Here is a 19,759-nt window from a genome sequence, read left to right as displayed (position 1 = left end):
GGTCCTATGTTAATTTATTTCATAGATTTTGATAATTTGGTGCCAATATTTTTGATGATTTGCATTCCTTTCCTTTCCGTAGGTCTGAATACAGCACAAGAATATTCAGCATGAACAGTCTGTCACATTGCCTACTTTTCTTTACACAAAATATGCAAAGTTGTTGTGTCTAAGCCAAATCTGGACTCCCTAAAAAAACACAAGTAAGTTTCTTTCGGCTTGTCCCGTTGGGACGCGAGCCGACCGTTGGCATACTTACCATTCTGTCTGGTACACGGATGGAGTACAACGGCACAGCCTCGATTCCGTCTCATATCATTTGGCCTTGGTGATGGTGACGACTGAGGTGGAGTTTGAAGTTCATCATTCTCGAAGTTTTTATTACTTTTGCTTCTGTCAAGATGCAAAATTATTGGAAAGCGCAGGGCACAAAAAAGTACACACAGCGTGAAGCGAATACCGTACTTAACCGTGTCAATCAAAACTGAGCATTATCTTTGGAAAGGTGTGTTTTTTGTGATACAGCTCGCACAGATATCGTGACTATCTGTTTAAAAGAGAGTCTAGACAAAGTTTGTTGCATGAAAGCATTTATTTTCAGTTCACAGTGCGTACACGATGTGCAGTTGTACCACGTTTGTCATCAACACCTCATGAGATTCACCTCACTTGTTTTCTCCACGAGAACATGCAAGTTTGTACAAAAAAAAAAAAAACGTACCAGAGATTTTCCATCGTTACAATAACCAAACAAGATGTTGACTCATGTCAAGACTTTTACTACACAGATGTTGCATTTTTTTTTTTGTGTGTGTGTATATTTTGGGCGTACGGAAAGTGATGTTAAAATACAAGATGAAATGTGTTAATATGCCTGCACTCCTTAATGCGTTAGCACGCTCAAGCACTGGCAGGATAGCAACAAGCACCCAACGTCGGCTTTCTCCACATATAGAAATGCAAACTCCCCCACAATTCAGTCATCATCATCATCATCGCGTCGCTTTACTGTAAACAGTCGCGTTACTCACAGCAGCAGTTATCCGCTTAATTTTTTTTTTCTCTATGGTGTACTTATAGTTGCCCAAAAAATGTAAAAAATATATTCTCCTACAAGGCAGATGATGTTAAATACTACAATGCAATCCGTTGCAAGGCAAAACCAACAGATTTGTATTATTCTTTTTTTGTTTGTTTGTTTGGGGTCTGACATGCTAAATACTGAGATAATTCGCAATAATTATGAATGAACGTCTCTCAAACAAATAAGAGCCAGATACATCCAAGTTCTGAACATGCGTGAAGAAACAAGAGTAAGCACTGGAACGCGGGAAATACATTTGTTATTCTCTCTCTTTTTTAAATAGTCTCATTCAAAAAATATTATTTAAAACATTCACATTGAGTGTCAATTTCAACACACAACAGCAATTATATATTATTTATGTAAAATATACTCGAGAAAAATACGTCTTGTGAGCTGAAAATATTAGATTTTTCAGGTTTTTTTTTTGTTATGAAATGAAATCCTCTGAGAAAGCGTTTTAAATGCCTCTTTTAAAAGTTATGACCTGACCTCTGAGAAATGAAATTGTTAAAAAAAAAACTAAACTAATGGAATAGCCATCTAACGAAAGACAAATGAAAATATAAAATGCCAGGAGGCGCCTCCTGTGAAAAAAATTGCCTGAGTTCACTTCAGGTCATTTGGTCACAACCACTCAAAAGTCGTTTTCAGTCTTGAAACAATCAAAGGACAATGATGATGAAAATATTCCATACTCCTTCCTTTCCATTTAATACTGTACCAGGTATACTTTTATCTTATAAGGCACACCACATAGCTGAACACGCAAACGCAACCGACGTGGCTTATTCCCATTAAAAGTGAACATGATTTAGTAGTAGGCAAGCACTTTTAAACTTTGAGTTCGGAACGTTTGCATAGTTACTTTGTATTTTAATGTGTGTCAATGAGTTGCGACGCCGCATAGTTGGTTCGGAGTTTTCCTTATTTGGAGTTACGACTACGGACGTCTGCTCATCGGCACGCCGGCCAGACGATTTATGAGCAAAACATTAACGAGGCGGCGGCAGCAGCGATCGGCCAATTGGCTGCCAGGTGACTGGCATGTGGTCGAAATCACAACAGCACCAAACTGAACAAAGGGGAAAAAAAGCTTCCCACCCACATAACCCTCTTTTTTTTTTTTTTTTTTTTTTTTCGGGCCTCAAACCTCCGCACACAGCGTTTCTCTCCACAGGGTCACACTGTACACGTCACGCGTGTACCGGTAAGCGTGAGCCGTGTTACAATCATACTCGCCATCATCACTGTGCGACTGGAAGCTCGGACACAGGCAAAGGTCGTTGCGTATCTGTGCTGTGCCGCATAAGGTTCAGGTACTAGTGTGCCCTTTGTCCTCATTAGTAAGCGCGTACTAGTAGAACAACTCTTACAAGGCTTGTTTTCTCCAATGCCAGTGCAACTTTTGGCCAACCAGTATGCAGTCAAAGCTTTGCAAATCAACTACACAGCAAAAATGCAATTCTTACTTATGTATCGTATTTCCGGTGAAAAGATCTTACTGCATTTACTTTGAGACATTTTTGACTTTTGAGAATCTGAAGTTAATTGATATCAAGTGGCATTAGCATATCTTTTCCACTTAAAACAAGTGTCCCTAAATTCAGTAAAAGTAGCATGACAATGTAACTAGTATGAATTGGTTTGATCAAATTGGTAAAGATCTTGTGGCTTAAAATAAGACTTTTTCTTTAAAATTTTGAAATAAAAAGTCATACAGCAAGTTCATGAATGTTTTCACAAGAAAAAAAAAATCACTTGGTCATGATTTTGCGTTTTTGTAATGTAGCAACACAATAAGGCCCATTAGGTATGTATGTGTTGCACACTAGTAGCTTCCAGGACCCCAGTAGTAGACCCAAAAATGCCCATTAGTAGTTTTGTCTCACTGGTAAGATGTAGTTGTTCTACTGGTATGCCAAAGTTGTTCTAGTGTGTAGAAACGTCACACAACAATAGTGGCAAAAATCACTACTAAAGATACAGTTGTCCTACAAGTTCAACACTAGTAGGACAACTTTCGCATGAGTAAGACCACTATGTTACTAGTGAGGCAAAAATATTCACTAGTTGACAACCTTGTGCTACTGGTACTACTACAGGCCTTCTTCTAATTCTACTAGTTAGCATCTAGAACTCCAGTAGTATTTGCAGAGTAAGTGCAGTTCTCCCATTAGTATGCAAAAGTTGTTCTGTCACACAGTAGTGGAAAAAACAACTTTACTAGTAAAAGTTATACTACTAGTACGCCGAACAAACTAGTGAGGAAAACAGCAGACGAGTGCATGTGCCTGAAACTGGATACACAGATGTCGACTACTGTAAATGCTTAAAAGTCTTCCCATGGCGGCAAAAGAAATGGAAAGAAAAGATGAATTAACAAAATGACATTGAGCAGAGAGAGAAAGACAACAATACAGGATGAGAGGAAAGGATGAAAAAATTAAAAATACGTCTTATTGTTCATGTGGCCTTCCCTTCAGAGCATCGACATGCAAGTTCCTTGTCTGCAATGCAAGTTTGAAGAGCAGCTTCAAAGCACGCCGACATTCGGGATACAGGAAAGTACCAGTCACACCTCCAGTACGTGATCAACAGACAAACAAATGGCGTGTCCACTTAAGGCGTGGTGTCAGAAACGGAGTACACAGTGTGGCGTCACTTCCCGAGGCTCACCAGGACTGATGATTTTCATTTTCTTAATATCTGTTTCAGTACTTGCTCATTGAAAAGTGCTTTGTTCGAGTGAAATGTGAGGACCGTTCCCGTGACGATGGGATGTGACGTTGTCCTTCCGGGACTCATTTGAACTCCTCCATCGTGTGGAAAATGCAACATGGGCGCTACTCTCAATGTCTTCCTTCCTTCCATCAAAGCATTACTTTGTCAAGAAGAAATTCCTCAACTCATTTCAACATAGTTGAACTAGATCGGTGGTGCCCAATCATTAGCTTTTGATCGGTAAAGTCTGTCAGCACCCAAAATATAAGTACTGAACGTGAACGGTGGTGGAAAAAAGGTTAGGCGCCACTGCACTAGATGGCAGCAAAGCAAGATTGTTGACTAAATGAAGCTCCTCTACTCACTTTAACAAGGTCCTTGGCACCAAGATGCTTCAAGATGGTGGGAAAGTAATGATTCAACTGCTTTTGCTCATGTACAAACAGCGAATAGGTGAATTTTTAGTCAATGACACAAGAGGTTTCCCTGAAAATCCGCAAATAGGTGAATTTGAAAATTCCAAACCGTGAGTGTTCACTGTATTTGAATTTCTTGAGATGGTGAATTAAGGGTGGTAAGTCATAATCCTCAAATTTCACTGTGTAGTGAATCTACATGTATGAAATGTATTTTAAGAATTGAACTACTGAAATGAATGAAGTTTTCCAAAGATATTGCATACTATTGGGACGCCAATGTGCATTTACTTCTTGCATAAGTTGTGGAAATCAGTCCCACGATAAGATCTTGTTGCGCTCCACCAGTTTTTCCCCATTTTGTTACTAGACTCCACCTCCAGGTCCTCACATTTCTCTCAAAGTTTTGACATAAAATGGACTTCCAGAATAAAACTGAGCGGTAGAAAGTTACAAGTTTTCTGTGGCTTTGCTGCGGTGACTGTTGTTACAGTGAACCTGCGAGAGCTGCAGGCCGCTGTGGAGTACCGGCCTGACACAGCACATAGACTCGATCTCCTCCAGGAGGCCTCGATCCTGCAAAGTCGCCCCCAGGCCTTGAGAGGGATCCAGACTCGGAAGCCCCTCCTTGTAGTCCTTCTCCCAGGGCACCTGCACTGAATGGCTGTCCCTGGTTCTAGTCTCCTTGCTTCCCTTGTTCTGCAGAGACTTCTTCTTGTAGTTCTGCACCGTCTCCTTGGAGAGGACTTTCCTCCTCAAGATGCCCGTGGAGCCGGTCGGGTTCTGCGTCAGAGGGGGCTCGGTGCCGGCTTGGGGCTCTGAAATGGTCCGAGCGCGGGCCGCCGGCAGCGGAGAATAGACTGGAAGTGAAGACGCGTTAGTTGGAGACGGCGATGTCGGGGTAATCCGATGAGATGTTAAGGGGGAATAGGAGAAGCGATCTCCCGCTCGTCTCTCTGGAGGTAGGTGATGTGGACCGGACCGCTTGTCTGGCGGGACTGGGGGTTTCTTCAGGGTGCTCTTGTTGGGCTGTCTGCGCGGGGACGGTGGGAGGTGTTTCCCGTGGACAGCGCTGTCATCCTGACCCATGTTCCAGCCCCCCTGGTCCCCACCTCCACCACAACCGCTTTCCTCTGATGGTTGAAAGTCACCAGAGGCGTTAACCTTATTCTGAAAATCAACAGGCAAAAAGAAAATGAGTCACGAAGATCGTGATCGCGGTGCAATAAAACACGTTGATTGGACCAGGATGTGTGTGTTTTCAACACAAAATATCGTTCTGCTCATTATATTATACTGATCATTCCTAAGAACCATATTTGGCGATTTCATTTGATTTTGAAGGGGACATATTATGGAAATTGGACTTGGGGGGCTTGCAGTGTCTCATGCGCACTTGCGGTTCGGTACCTGGAGATATAATAATGCCAAAATCTGACAGATGAGCCGGGCAATTTGTCAGTTTTCCCCTCAAAAAACCGAGCGCTGTAATTCCGAAACATGCTGAATCAAATTATTGCCCTTTGGTTTTTAATTACTTTATTAAGTTGTGTGCCTATGTGCAAATCAAAGTTATACTACTTGTTTGTTCGTCCCCTTAAGTGTTTGTTCTGGAAGTGAGATTACAGGTCTCAAAAATACTAAAGAAAGTTTTGAAATCAGTTAACGTGGTCTCATTTTTTTTAACCTCGCAAAACTTTTGAACATAGGTGTGTGACTTCTTATAGCCACTCTAGACACAGTAAAAAATATTGAGTTACATGACGATATGTGACTCATACCGGGGCCTGGTAGTCCAAGTCCTCCAAGGACCTGAAGAAGTCCAGGCTCTTGGCTGCACTGAGCTTGCCCTGCTCCATCGTGGTGGTGTTCAGAGAGTCCAGGATCTCCTCCAGCAGGTTCATCTTGCCTGACTGGGACGAATCCATGTCCAGCTCCAAAGAGTAGGAGTCATCGCTGTCCTCCGTGTATGAGGGGACATCACCGCTGTCTTCTGACGAGAGCCTACGGAAAGGGAACATGTCGCGTTCTTCGGGGAAAACTCAGATGGACAGTATAGCGAATATTTTTTGCTGTACATAAGCTGACATAGATTCAATATACACACACACATACACACCAGTGAAATAATTGATGGTTTAGCTTTTTAAAAAAACATTTTCATGATTATAGTTTACAGCTAATGAAAAAACATATTTCATCTCAGGAAAAGAAAATATTACATAAGGTAAAATCGATTGTCAATATAGAAATCAAGTAGAAATTGCCCATCTGAAAAGTAATCTGAATCTTTACATTTTCATTTAACTACTTTTCTATGATATTCTAATTTATTGAGATGCACCGATATGTATTAGTTTACAAAAACTGGATAGATATTTTTCATACATAAAATATCAACGAGAAAGATTACACAGTCACCCCTCCTAAAAAAAAATTATAGTCCAGCCAAATGTTGCTTGTTTTACCCATAATACCCACTTGGGGGCAGTACTACCATGACCTAATAGCAATAAGGTTTTTTGAACATTTTGTTCTTTTACATAATATCTGCAAATTAACCCAAAAAATCTTTGATGATAAATTATAGTCAGGGCCAAGACAAGGCGCACTTACTTGCTCGCCCTGTCCAGCTCGTCATCATCGAGCCCGTAGCCAAGTTCACGAGGGCCCATGCTCGCGGGGGACTTGTTGAAGTTTTGCTGTCATTGACAAAAACACAAAAAGAAAAAAATGCAAAATGAAAAAAAAACAAAAAAAAAAAAACATAGATAGAGGAAGATTAGAGAAAGATATCTTCTAAGTCCTTGAGGGACAAAGCTTCTGTTGTTGGACCAGAAGCCAAAGAGTTGATACTATATTAGCCAAATTGGGATCTGGGGATGACAATGTTTAAAAGCGTTTTATCAAATTAGGCAATAAGTCGGTTCTAAGAGTAGCCCCGTGTAAGTGCATTAACCATCTCTGCACATGGCGTTTGTCAGAGCAAAGTGCTGAATGATCAGTCTGCGGTGCCGTTTAGTGACACAGCGGGTTTAATAAGCCACCTGTGTAACATGTTTAATGTGCGGGTTCAAGAAGAGACAGCAGCTTTACACAGCAACGCGGGACGCTCCCCATCTGCCGCGGGCCGCTTATTAACATGGCCTCCAACACCATGCACATGTTCCTCCATCAGCGCCGGTGCATGTGCTGTTCTGTTCTTCCAACACCATTGCTTGCCTCCTAATTGACATTCCGCTAACAGAGCCGTCTTTCTTTTTAATACTGGCAACGTATCCAAATGAGAGCTCTTTATCTGGGCTCCTGTATTTGTTCAGTGTTGCTTTCTTTACGGCTTTTTCATCACTTCAATCATCTTAATGTCCTAGTGCAGGGGTGTCAAACTCATTTTTCTCATGGGCCACATTGTGGTTCCGGTTTCCGTCAAGAGGGCCGTTATGACTGTGAAACAATACAAATATTTAATTGTCTCATCCTATTTACATCATCAATTCATAATCTACTTTTGGAATCAGAAATCAAGGGTATTTGTGTTTTTCAAATATTCATGTTTGGTAACACAAGAAATGCTTGCAATATCTCCAGTTTATCATTTATGACGCATCACAATTTGAAATTTTTGTATAAATTTTTAGATGAATAATTGAAATTAACACTCCAGATGTGGCTTTGCGGGCCACATAAAAACATGTGGTGGGCCGGATCTGGCCCCCGGGCCTTGAGTTTAACATCTGTGTCCTAGTGCAATGTACTAGTACGCTATGTTACAATTCAGCCAACTAGTAGAAAGAGAGAGTAGGGCACACTAGTAGAACTGTATGTTTCTACACATTTGTATATTCATGAATGACCGCTGGTATTTAATGTGTTGTTTCAACACATTTTTAATGTAACTTTTAAACAGAATACATTTCAATGTAATCTTGATGCAAGTCATTTTTTACATTTTTATTTAAGTGCAATATTGATGTTCACAGTGCATACGACAGTGAGTCAAAATAATAATAAGGTGTAAAGCGTGTCTTTTTTAATCAACACAGAGGCTTACTAGATTAATTTACTTTAATGATCAGGATCTTAGTACTTTAGTAGTTTTAATTTAATTGTAGTTTTCATTTAACCAGAATTGTCTGAATGTACTAGTACGTAGACCTTAAGATGGATACCAAGGGTATTGGGGGGACTTTAAAAGGTTTTCCATACTCATGTGTAAAAAAGTTTGCCATACAATCGAAGGCCCTCTGAAGCCTGAAAGTGAGAGTACCATAGAGGGTGCGTGAGAGCGCGGCACAGAAAACAAAGATGCAGCAATAAAACTTAAACAAAAAAAAAGAATGCTGGGAAATGGTTCGAGGTGACAGAATGTGCCCCGAAAGGTGATGACAGCAAAGAGGTGGAGCCAATGGTGCAGCCCGTGCGGAGAGGTGAAGGACGGCATTGGATGCGAGCAGCGAGCCGGTCTTCATTAGTGGACACTGTGTCAGCCAGATGGGCGGAATCGAACGTCACGTGTGGCTGGCCTGGCCTCATTTAGGATACACACGCACACACACAAACAACGGGTTAGGATGTGTGCAGTAGTCACTTAAGCCTCTCAAGTTGTGGGCCTAAGCAAAAACACATGTGGTGGCAGCGCTGATTGGCCCACTCGCTGCCCTTCCATGGTAGCTTGGAGCTATAATGAAAGAGATTTGAGAGAGGTTCTGGCCCGGGATCCCTAAACAGCATTTAATGGATTTCTGTGTCAGGCCAGTAAATCTGGGGCCAGGCCGGCGTGGCAGCCAACCAGAGGGCCTACAGAGCGGAGATGCACCTGTGAGATATATACACATACACACACACACACACACACACACACACACACACATACACATACACACACACACACACACACACACACACACACACACACACACACACACACACACACACACGTGGCCTGTGTGTACGAGGCTGTTCATTTGAGCATGTTTGGCAACGTGGGGCCTCTCTGCGCAGTGAGGTGTTTATTAAAGCAAGGCGAAGGAAAACACAAGCAGACACAGGTCACGAGGCCCGCATGCCGCTGTGATCTCAGTTACAGCTTCGGTCGCGTCTGTCCGAAAAGGAAGTTCCACGGGGGAGCCGTAAACGGACGTCCCCTCCTCCCCGCCCGACAAGGCCTCATCAACTTGTCATTGCTTCTCTTCGCGGTGAAACCCAGCACGACGGTTACAATTACACAGTTTCCGACAACTTTGGTTTTCGCACTTTTCTGCAAAGAGTTCCTCAACAGCAGCTATTTGTCTGACTCGTGAACTCCGATGCACCGTGCGCCAATGTAAAGAACAAAAGCGTGTTTAAGATTGGAGGCACCCACAGTCAAATAGTCAAGCCCCAGGCCTGACAGCACAGAGGAGAACTTGAAAAAGAAGAACAACACATTATCATACTGCTGCTCCATTAGCTCCTCGCTGTGGGCTAATAGGAAGCTGAAAGGTGCAAATGAAAAAGTGATCTCCCTCCATCGGCTCCCTGTCTCACATTTGCTCCCTCTGTCGCTCTGCCATCACTTTTGTCTTTGACTGCACGGCGCCGCCAGTCAGCAGGCATATGCGGGGGGTAAAAAAAAAAAAAAAAAGACAACAAATCTGAAATTATTTCAGCAAAATGACCTCCAGCCTGCATTTCAAGAGGAAGTCTATTCTCCATCAAGGTGAAACATTTAATATTCGAGCTTTTATTTTTGGTTTCTGAAGGGAACATTTATTTCTTCCGTTATCATTTTAGCCCTTTGATCCGCATTCCAGAGTGTTTGGTGAGAAAGAGCAAAAGCACTGGGAATACTTTCGGTCCTTTAATTGTACATAAAGCCCGACACGCTCACTGCCGCAGCCCTCGCAGGCCGGCCCGTGAGTAAATTATGAACTAAACTCTCTGACCTCATCCTTACCACCTTCACAGTCGACTGACGCAAGATGTCTCAAAACGTTTCCCCACTTCTGACGCAACACATTAGTGTTCCTTTCTAGTTATAAGAGGAAAATCCAATCATCAGCATCCATTTCGGAAAGTGCATCTGAAGGAACAAACTTTCCCCTGCATGGCCACTTATGCAGAACTAACCGTAGGCTCAGTGGCAGGGCCAAACTTTAGTGGGCCTTAAAAGCCCGCCTTACATTATGCATTTCATAGGGTATTTCTGAGTGGCCACTGATCTCACAGCTTGGCAGTATATGTAAAGAGATTCCGGTAAAATGCAAACAAACCTCGGGGAGAGGCAGACACTCTGCAAAGGACGGCCAAGTCTGCCTGTTTAAGAGCAGCACGCTCCAAATAGGCGGAGGAAAACTGTTTGAGACAAGCTCCAGGACTTGTCCGTCCAACTGGCCATCGCTGAAAGCACATATATAAAAGAAGGAAAATGTGCTTCACGCTTATTCTATTAAACCTAAAGTCTCATCCAGGTGTCTGAGTGAGAACAGCCGCAGTGCAGTACACAGTCACCTCCTGGAGATGGCACTTTAGTTCCAGACAGGAAACTCAAACAGCGACACACACACACCAGGCTGTCTGTTCCGTGATGTATCTTTTCCTTCCAATTCAAACTATTTTATATGAATCCGAAATAAATTAAAGTGCAAAAATTTTGGTTTTGGGTATCCTGAAACGCTACATCGACAAAACACCAAATACCCTATGAATTAGTCATGACTGAACAAGACCATCAACAAAAGAAGTGTACAGTGGATATTGATGTATGTGTAAATACCTGGACCTTCCGGTTCAATAAATAAATAAGTATAAGGTAGAGCTGATTTTAGGTCTGGGCTTTAACTCAGTAAAACCAAAACAGTGATTTTCTTCTCTGGTGAATGAATGCCTTTTGGCTAAAACTGACAGATGTTTTTGGTTTTTTTTTAAAAAAAACTCTTCTTCCGTCCCTGTTTCTTTTACAGTTAAAAAGTAGCTGTTGTTGATCATGTTTTTTTTTTTCCCAACAGAATGTTTTAAAGTGATTCATAATGGTCTTATCAAAGCAAGAAACATTTGATTCACACAGCGATGAACAATTTGAAACATTTACGGATGTAATTACCCATTTTCAATTAAAATAACTTTCAAAACATTTAATAATAGGACACGGGAAATTTAGTCTAAAGTGATACTAAACCAATGTGTATAAAAACAGCAGATGAATGTTTCATGACGAAGCGACCAATTGCATCTCAACAACCACTTTATTTTAGGGATAAGGGTGCACTGTTTTATGTTTTATTTATTTTTTTTTTACCATTAATATATTTTACCATTTTTTTCAGTTACAGAGAGGAACCTGTACCAAAAATGCTTATTGGTGATTTATTCAAATTTTTGGGGGGGAAAAACATTTTTTTTCACCATTTGCAATCTGGCCTTGTCCCTATCCCGAATAGCAGGGGTTCCCTGTATATGTTATGTGTTTGTGTGTGTATCGTTCTCTATATACACACAGACACACACAGGTATGCACAAACATTTTCCACATTAGAGCATGTCAAGTTATGTGTACACATAATATTATGTACGTGTCCACTCGCCATGAATATATGAGCCGTCTCCCACTGATGGAATCAACAAAACATCTCCAACCATGCATTTATTCAATCTACACACACGCACGCGCACACGCACACACACAAATAGCTCAAGTCTTACACTGAGCTAGCTTTTTCTGGCTGTGCATATTTTGTTGCACTGCATGTTCCGTGTGAGAGCAGACCTGAGCCCATTCGCAGGCCTGGTGGTTGTCCATTATCTGGTCTCGGCCACCTCTGCTCTCTATACAGCTGTCACTTTGTCCCTTGAGACAGGCCTGACACTGTGCGACATATGCACACATACGTCGTCGCTAGTTCGCCTTATGAACCATCCACCAAAACAGAGATGTTTCCGGCACAAAACGAATATTCAACATTCTCACTGGATCTGCAAAAAGAGACGCTCACACACAAAGCCAATGAGGAGCCAAAACAGTAGCTGTTGTTTGAAGCCAGCAGCCTTGTTTTCATCAAACCAAAGGATTCCTCCTACATTCCTAATCACCATGCTCTCCAAAACGTTCCAAAGCATTCACATCCCTCCACATGGGTGGACTGCACACGTATAGTCCCCTCCCAAACTATTGGAAGGCCAAGGTCAATTCCGTTGTTTTTGTTGTACACTGAAAACATTTAGGTTTCAGATCAAAAGATGAAAATGATACAAAAGTTCAGAATTCCAGCTTTTATTTCATGGTATTTACATCTAGTTGTGTTACACAACTCTGGACAGAGCTTGTTATGAAAACACTATATCTTCAGTAATATACCAAAAATAAAAGAATTTACCTTGCCATACCAATACTTTTGAAGGGGACTGTATAGGAAGGCGACGCGCACACACACAATCACGTTATTACAATTTGAACTTCATTCAACATTACCTTTCCGGGTTAGTCTGTTGGTGGTTATTAAAAAAAAAAAGAAAAAAATCATTAAGGAGATAGAAATGTATTTCATCAAATAAATTTTTTGAAGGTTTTTACTAGATATTCTCGGGTGTTATGGCAGGTGAATGTAGCAGAGCAAAAGAAAAAGGAAAAAAAGAAGAAGTGTCAATATTTTGGATTGTGCCTGGAATGCAATTTTTGTTGCATCAACTGTATTAGGAAAAGGGACATGTCTCTTTCATCTTAAAATTCAATTAGCAGATTTTCTATTTGGAACCCAATTAACCCTTGTATTTTATAGAATGAGTTACATCTTATTATAGATTGGGAGAATGTCAGAAAGTTGTGATCTGCAGTGAAAGCAAGGAGCAGGCAGAGGAACAATTGGAATGATGGAGGCACGCACTGGAAAGAAGAGGAATGAAGATTAGCCGAAGTAAAAGAATATATGTGCGTGAATGAAAGGGGGGGGGGTGGGAAAAGAGTGAAGCTCCAGGGAGAAGAGATAGCAAGGGTGGACGACTTCAAATATTTGGGGTCAACAATAGAGAGCAATGGTGAGTGTGGTAAGGAAGTGAAGAAATGGGTACAAGTGGGATGGAACAGTTGGCGGAAGGTGTCTGGTGTTCTATGTGACAGAAGAGTCTCCGCAAGGATGAAGGGCAAAGTTTATAAAACAGTGGTGAGGCCGGGCATGATGTACGGATTAGAGACGGTGGGGCTGAAGAGACAACAGGAAGCAGAAATGAAGATGTTGAGGTTCTCGCTCGGAGTTTGCAGTTTGGATAGGATTGGAAATGAGCTCATTAGAGGGACAGCCAAAGTTGGTTGTTTTGGAGACAAGGTGAGAGAGAGCAGACTTCGATGGTTTGGACATGTCCAGAGGCAAGAGAGTAAGTGTATTGGTAGAAGGGTGCCAAGGATGGAGCTGCCAGGCAAAAGAGCGAGAGGAAGACCAAAGAAAAGGTTGACGGATGCCGTGAGTGAGGACATGGGTGTAAGAGAGGAAGATGCACGAGATAGGTTTGGATGGAAAAAGATGACACGCTGTGGCGAGCCCTAACGGGACAAGCTGAAAGGAAAATAAGAAGAATGTCAGTTAACTAATTTCACTATTTTGTATGAGTCATACAAAAAGGATGAAAGGTATGTCTTTTTTATTTTTATTCATCCATGCTTAACTTTATCCAACCATCTTATTCCCAATGAGGTCAGTTTGTGGTGGAATGTACACCTGGTCCAGACCCAACAATAGTATCTCAATTTTCACAGGGAGGAAGCTGGACGGAAATAACTAAGCAAAAGGGAAGATACACAGATATGATGGATGAGCTACAAACATTGCCCACCTTCCAAAATATAACAGTAATGTGCCAGAGGCACTATCGGCAACAGACAGACTACTTTAAATACAGCTTGCATATGTTGTATATGTCGTGTGCATTAAATATGATCATCATATACAATATAGATAATCTCCATGTATTATTATAAAGTTCCACCAATTTAAGTACTGACCAGAGTGTTTTTTTTTTAAATGAAGTTAGAAACCAAGTAGAGCATTATAACCAGTGTCCAGGTGCTTCGGTCTTGGGATCAGGGGCACTATATAATAGATATAAAGAGAATCATGCTAAAAATGTCAACAGCTATGTGGATATTGTGTATGGCTGAGGACGGACTGCTGGACAATGATAAATACACGCAGCTGTGAGACCTCCAACCACGGGTCCGATGTGACACTCCACCAGTGGTCTCCAGGGCCCCGTTACCGTGGCAATGAGCAGCTCTTAATGGCACAGACATGAGTGTGAGCGAGAAAGTGTGTATCGTTAATATGACGTGTGTGTTGGTAGGTACGTGCACACATACATTGCATTATAACTGTTAATCAGGAAGGATCTTTTGTATGCACCCAGAGAAGGTCTTTGGGAAAAAAAAGCCCTAATTGCCCTTCCTGTGCTCCCCGCCCAGGCCTTCACACCTTCTTGTGTGCTAAGAATTTCCAGCCTCATCACACACACTGGACACACAATGCTAATTAGGGACCCCACAATCTCTCCTAATCACGTTCTTACACGAGCGGGACCAAAATGTCACGATGTGCATGCAGGCATTACGTTAAAAATGGTAATAGGCGTGTTATAACAAGGAGAAGTAAACTTATGTATCCCCAAGGATGCATGCATGTGTTAAGTACTGTCCAGACATTCACATTTAATCACTAAATTGCCTTAAAAGTGAAAAGTGAATGTTTACATTTACTGCACACTGAGTACAATCCAACTTCATATCATCGCGTGTGTGCTTGCGCTTCATACACACAAAGCTGAAAGCATAATCTACTTGGTGGTGGACAAGCAAGTCTTTCACAGGAAATGCTGACCAGCATATGAGTCGCTTCCTGTCCGTACTCTTTCGAGAAAGCTATTGCGTATACAACAGTAGCATGTTGAAAGAAAATAAAATGCTTATCGTTAGATTTGGCAGTCTGACAAAGTGATGTACTTCCTAGAGCTACTGCACGGCAGACGGTGAGTTAAGATGATGAGGGAAGAGGATTGCTGGGATGGAGAGAAGGGAGTGAGAGAAAAACAGAGGTGAAAGGCTGCATCCATATCAGTCAGGCTTTGGTATCATCAGTGCAGCGGTAGTTAACTAATTTACTGGTGCGTGTGCGTTTGTGTGCGCGCGTGTGTGTGTGCACGTCATACCCGTCTCATCCTTTGCAGTCGCCTTGGAGACAGGCTCTTGGTACTGGTGGGGGATCCTGCGCAGACTGTCATCCCTTCTTCCTCTTCCTCCTGTGAGGCCGAAATAGTGAATATAAATCTCAGATGTTTTGTGTTAAAGTACATGCATTCAACTTGCAAATATATCATGCAGGCCTCACATACTTAATGGAACACCTCATGTGTCAATTTGAGCATTTCTGAATACTTCCAATTCAAATCTTAATTATAAATAAACTGAATTTTATAGGGTGGGCTGTGATCGGCTTGGCGACCAGTTCAGGGTGTACCCCGCCTCTGACCCAACGCTACCATTCGCCTGCAGGCACCGCGTTGGTGACCCCTGACATAATGTAACAAATGTTTATTTACCTTTGGCGTTGGGCGAGTATGCGAAGAGAAGAGTGAGGGACAGACAAAAGGCATTGTAGGGGACGAAGGAGACAAACGTTTGACAACTAAAAGAAAACTTAATTCCATTAAAGTTTGTTGGGGCCCATGGTGAATAAAGATGACTAAACTTGCAAAAAAAAAAAAAAAAAAAAAAAGTTGTACTTTACCAATGTGTGGTAGCGTGTCACAGCATGTGACAGAGTTAGCGTGATTCGGTGACAGTTGGGTGTCCAAGGCAAATAAAAAAGATCATGGGTAAAGATTGACGTCCCTCCTAGCCAATGGGATGCCAGGAAAATGCTACAGCAATAACTAATAGGAGAGCAGCTCTATCGCGCCACACAAACCAAGATACAGGATGTTTTATGTCCGGTGGAATTTGGGGTTGTGAATCTAGCAGCTATTTTTTCCTTTTGTATCCTAAATTGTCCTTTGCAGCTAAAGACAATATTTTTCTGGGGAGGCGTTTCGTAACCTGAATTTTTCCATTACTAGAGTCATTCATAAGTAGAGGTACCACTGTATAAATAGTAGAGATTATGGAGGCCTCTGTGCTCTTTGGGAATCAAAAGTACAGCAGAATTTTTTATTGTGTGACCTTGATCAGATCTGTGAGAGAGAGGGGTAAGACCAAAGAAAAGGTTGATGGATGTTGTGAGGGAGGACATGAGGACAGTGGGTGTTGTAGAGGAGAATGCACAAGATAGGCTTAGATGGAAAAAGATGACACGCTGTGGCAACCCCTAACGGGACAAGCCAAAAGAAAAAGAAGATCAGATTTGTGTCTTGCCATAATTCTTTCTCAGAATTCTTCAGGCAGTTCCTTTGACCTCATGATTCTCTTTTGCTCTGACATGCAGTGTGAGCTCTAAGGTCATTTAGAAAGGTGTGTGGCTTTCCTAATCAAGTCCAAACAGTATAATAAAATATAGCTGGACTCCACTGAACGTGTAGAACCATCTCCAGTATGATCAACAGAAATGGACAACACTTGTCACACCAAAGAGTGTGAATACTTATGGCTGTGATCTTTTAATTTTTCTTTTTTAATAAATCTGCAAAAATGTCAATTCTTTTTTTTCCCTGTCTTTTTCCTGGGGTGCTATGTGAACTTGAATGATTTTAGCAAGTGACTGCAATATTACAATGAGTGAAAAAATGTAGGGCTCTGAATAATTTCTGTACTCACTTTATGTGTATGTTTAAGGATATTAAATTGTATTCAAGATGCACACAATTACAATGCAATTATGGATAAAAACATACACATTACTGTTGAAAATTGAATTGAAAAGTATTTCAAGCAAGCCAATTGGAACGAAATATGACGAAATGAATTTTATTTAAGGCTCCAGCCTATTCTGCTTTTAGATACCGAGCTTTGGTAAATATGTGTCCTTGAAAGCAATGTCAAAAGAAAACTGAATTCACATTGCGACATGTACTAAAGGAACTGTGTTTTGTGGAATTATTTGAAAATTATTTGTATTCGCCACTAAGTGCAGGAGCACATTTGTGTGTATGCGTATTTTACAGAGCCTCTTGCTCAAGTTGCTCATAATCAGTGGCCCACTGACAGATCAAACTGCTTTCCCCTCATCAAACCAGCACGCTTATGGAAACATACACCTCGTTACATTAGCTTTGAGGAAATCACAAGCTCGCTGATGAAATATGCAGACAATAAAGGGAAAAGAGGGGCTGGAGCTGGGGTGACATGACAGGCCATAGCCAGAGGGGTGTTGGTTAAAAATGTACAGGCATGAACAAAGCGCTGAGCGGGCTTCAACAGTCATTAAAGAGTCCTGCACCAGAATCCCATGATCCATGTAAAGCAGCCTTCCCACCTCTCGCTATGAGAGCCATGCTTGTCCGGCCTGCCTCACAACAAACAGCAGCCTTGTGCGTTTGCATGCTTCTATTGGTCTGTATGTGAGGTGCTATGGTCTGCAATGGTGCTCACCCGTGCTTTGAGTCGTCCTTTTATGTCCCGGATGCCCCTCTTGGCATGACTTTTGGCCTGGGAGGAAACACACGTACGCAAATATTCCAAGAATATAAATATGTATATATTTGCATGCCATTGCAATTTCATTGTTCACACAAGGCTATGACAATCACATAAAAAGGCACCTTGACCCCCACCCCCTTTCCATTACAGTTTTGAACAATATGAAATTGCTCATAAACTATGGAATGACTTTCATACACAGCACAGCTTTTGCATTGTTTTCTTTATGTCTTCCTCTAACCTTCAAATTAACTCATTGTAGGCAATTTAGCGCAGTATGTGTACCTACTAAACATGAATATGCATCAAGAGTTTTACCTTTGTCACTGCTGTATTGATGAGTGCTCCTCCTCTCTGTTTAAAAAAAACCCCAAAACAATTACAGTGGTTAGAATTCACATCTACAAGCTATACAGAAATAACAAAACAAAACTTATGCACACATTAAAGGTCAAGTGTCATGAAATGGATGATTTTTTGCACGTTATTAATGAAAAAACAGCAGCCGACATGGACCCATGCGTGTTTTCACCACAAAACATGATTTTGACATATATGGCTTTTTGTAACTCCCGCCAAGAAAATCTTCTCGAGGGATTTGTTTTCAAGAAGCAGGAAGTGACGTACATGGCAGGACTGCCCTCAAGTGGACTCGTTGGTTTCTATCAGTTTTACCTGCGGGAAGGTAGCTTGTTGTTCCTTCGTGTTAGCCAAAATGCTGGCTTGTTGCATTGCTGGATATTGCTCCAACACTTGGGAGGATGGATTTACACTTCATAAGTTTCCAAGAGACCAGGTTCGTCGTGAAAAATGGATTGCACAGGTGCCAAGGACGAGAGCTACGTGGGTCCCAAATGACAGGTAGGTGTTTATACAGCTACTAAAAAAAAATAATAGTTTGGGGCGGACCACGTAATCCATCTCTCATAACGTAACAAAAGATCTGCGTACGTATGTCAGGGGTGCTAAATGTGTCGATGTGCGTGTCGGACAGCTGCTGTGTTGGTCCGCCAGCGAAGGCTGCCGCGTCGGGCTCACAGACGCCGGTGGCTGTGAACAACACTGCCTGCAATGGCGCACTCAGCAGCGTGTTACGACAACGCCGTAAAGCGGCCCGGCTCGGCGCCGTGATACACCACCTCGGTGGCGAAAATGAGCCACCCGGGTCGACAAGGCCGGCGGCTGGCTCGGCCTTGCCGACAGAGCCGGCGGCTGGCTCGGCCTTGCCGACAGAGCCGGCGGCTAGCTCGGCCTTGCCGACAGAGCCGGCGGCTAGCTCGGCCTTGCCGACAGAGCCAGCGGCTAGCTCGGCCTTGCCGACAAGGCCAGTGGGGTGGCTCGTCACGGCGCAGGGTCGCGGTGGCAAATCTCCACCGTGGAAGTGGATCGGACGGGGAGGCGGTTTGGCCGTGATCGCATATCATCTGAATATGGCTCGAAACAATAGGGTAATATTGCCCCGGTAACTTCACTTGGTTGTGTGGTGTTCTCCTCTTCGAAAAGAGCTTCTTTGTCAGAAGGGGCGTGTTCGTCTCCCATAGTAGGACCCAACGCGTTTTCAATGGCGAATGTTCGGGGTGACGTCAAGGACAGGAGATGCAGCCAATATGGCGACCACTTGGATGTCGTCGAATGACACTTACGCAACTTTGCGCATGGATGACGTGCTCTCTGTTCATATTTTTTTTGTATAGACATTGAAGTGAATAATGTTATATGTATTTTTCATTACAATATCTATTTCAGAATGTTTATAGGGATGACACTTGACCTTTAAAGTAAATATCAAATGCCATTAAATAGAGAAAGCAATGAAATTCGCGTACTACAAATATGAACATAGTGCAAGTTTAAAATGTATACGTAGTGTGATTTTACACTAAAGAACTGTAAAAACTGTAAAATCATGTTCATGGTGGAACGGCTTGTAATCAGCGGACTGATGTC

At 42.2% G+C, this 19,759-nt stretch overlaps 1 protein-coding gene across 4 annotated transcripts in view; it reads right to left on the bottom strand.

Moving 5' to 3' along the window:
• Positions 1–575: 575 nt before the first annotated feature.
• dennd1b (DENN/MADD domain containing 1B) overlaps positions 576–19,759 on the bottom strand; it is a 127,896-nt gene continuing 108,712 nt past the window's right edge. For 3 of the 4 annotated variants that reach the window (XM_061825999.1, XM_061826000.1, XM_061826001.1), the window contains 6 exons: positions 18,131–18,166; positions 17,765–17,821; positions 15,391–15,480; positions 6,841–6,926; positions 6,006–6,228; positions 576–5,394 (listed from right to left, as the gene is read on the bottom strand). In XM_061825999.1, the coding sequence (XP_061681983.1) occupies positions 4,675–5,394; positions 6,006–6,228; positions 6,841–6,926; positions 15,391–15,480; positions 17,765–17,821; positions 18,131–18,166 (1,212 nt within the window). In that variant the 3' untranslated portion in view covers positions 576–4,674. Of the gene's footprint in view, positions 5,395–6,005; positions 6,229–6,840; positions 6,927–8,256; positions 8,748–15,390; positions 15,481–17,764; positions 17,822–18,130; positions 18,167–19,759 lie in introns of those variants that run through there. The other variant, XM_061826002.1, reaches the window with a different exon arrangement.

The sequence above is a fragment of the Syngnathoides biaculeatus genome, chromosome 7, assembly GCF_019802595.1.
Source record: "Syngnathoides biaculeatus isolate LvHL_M chromosome 7, ASM1980259v1, whole genome shotgun sequence".
Taxonomy (NCBI): domain Eukaryota; kingdom Metazoa; phylum Chordata; class Actinopteri; order Syngnathiformes; family Syngnathidae; genus Syngnathoides; species Syngnathoides biaculeatus.
This window is presented reverse-complemented; position numbering and strand designations above follow the sequence as displayed.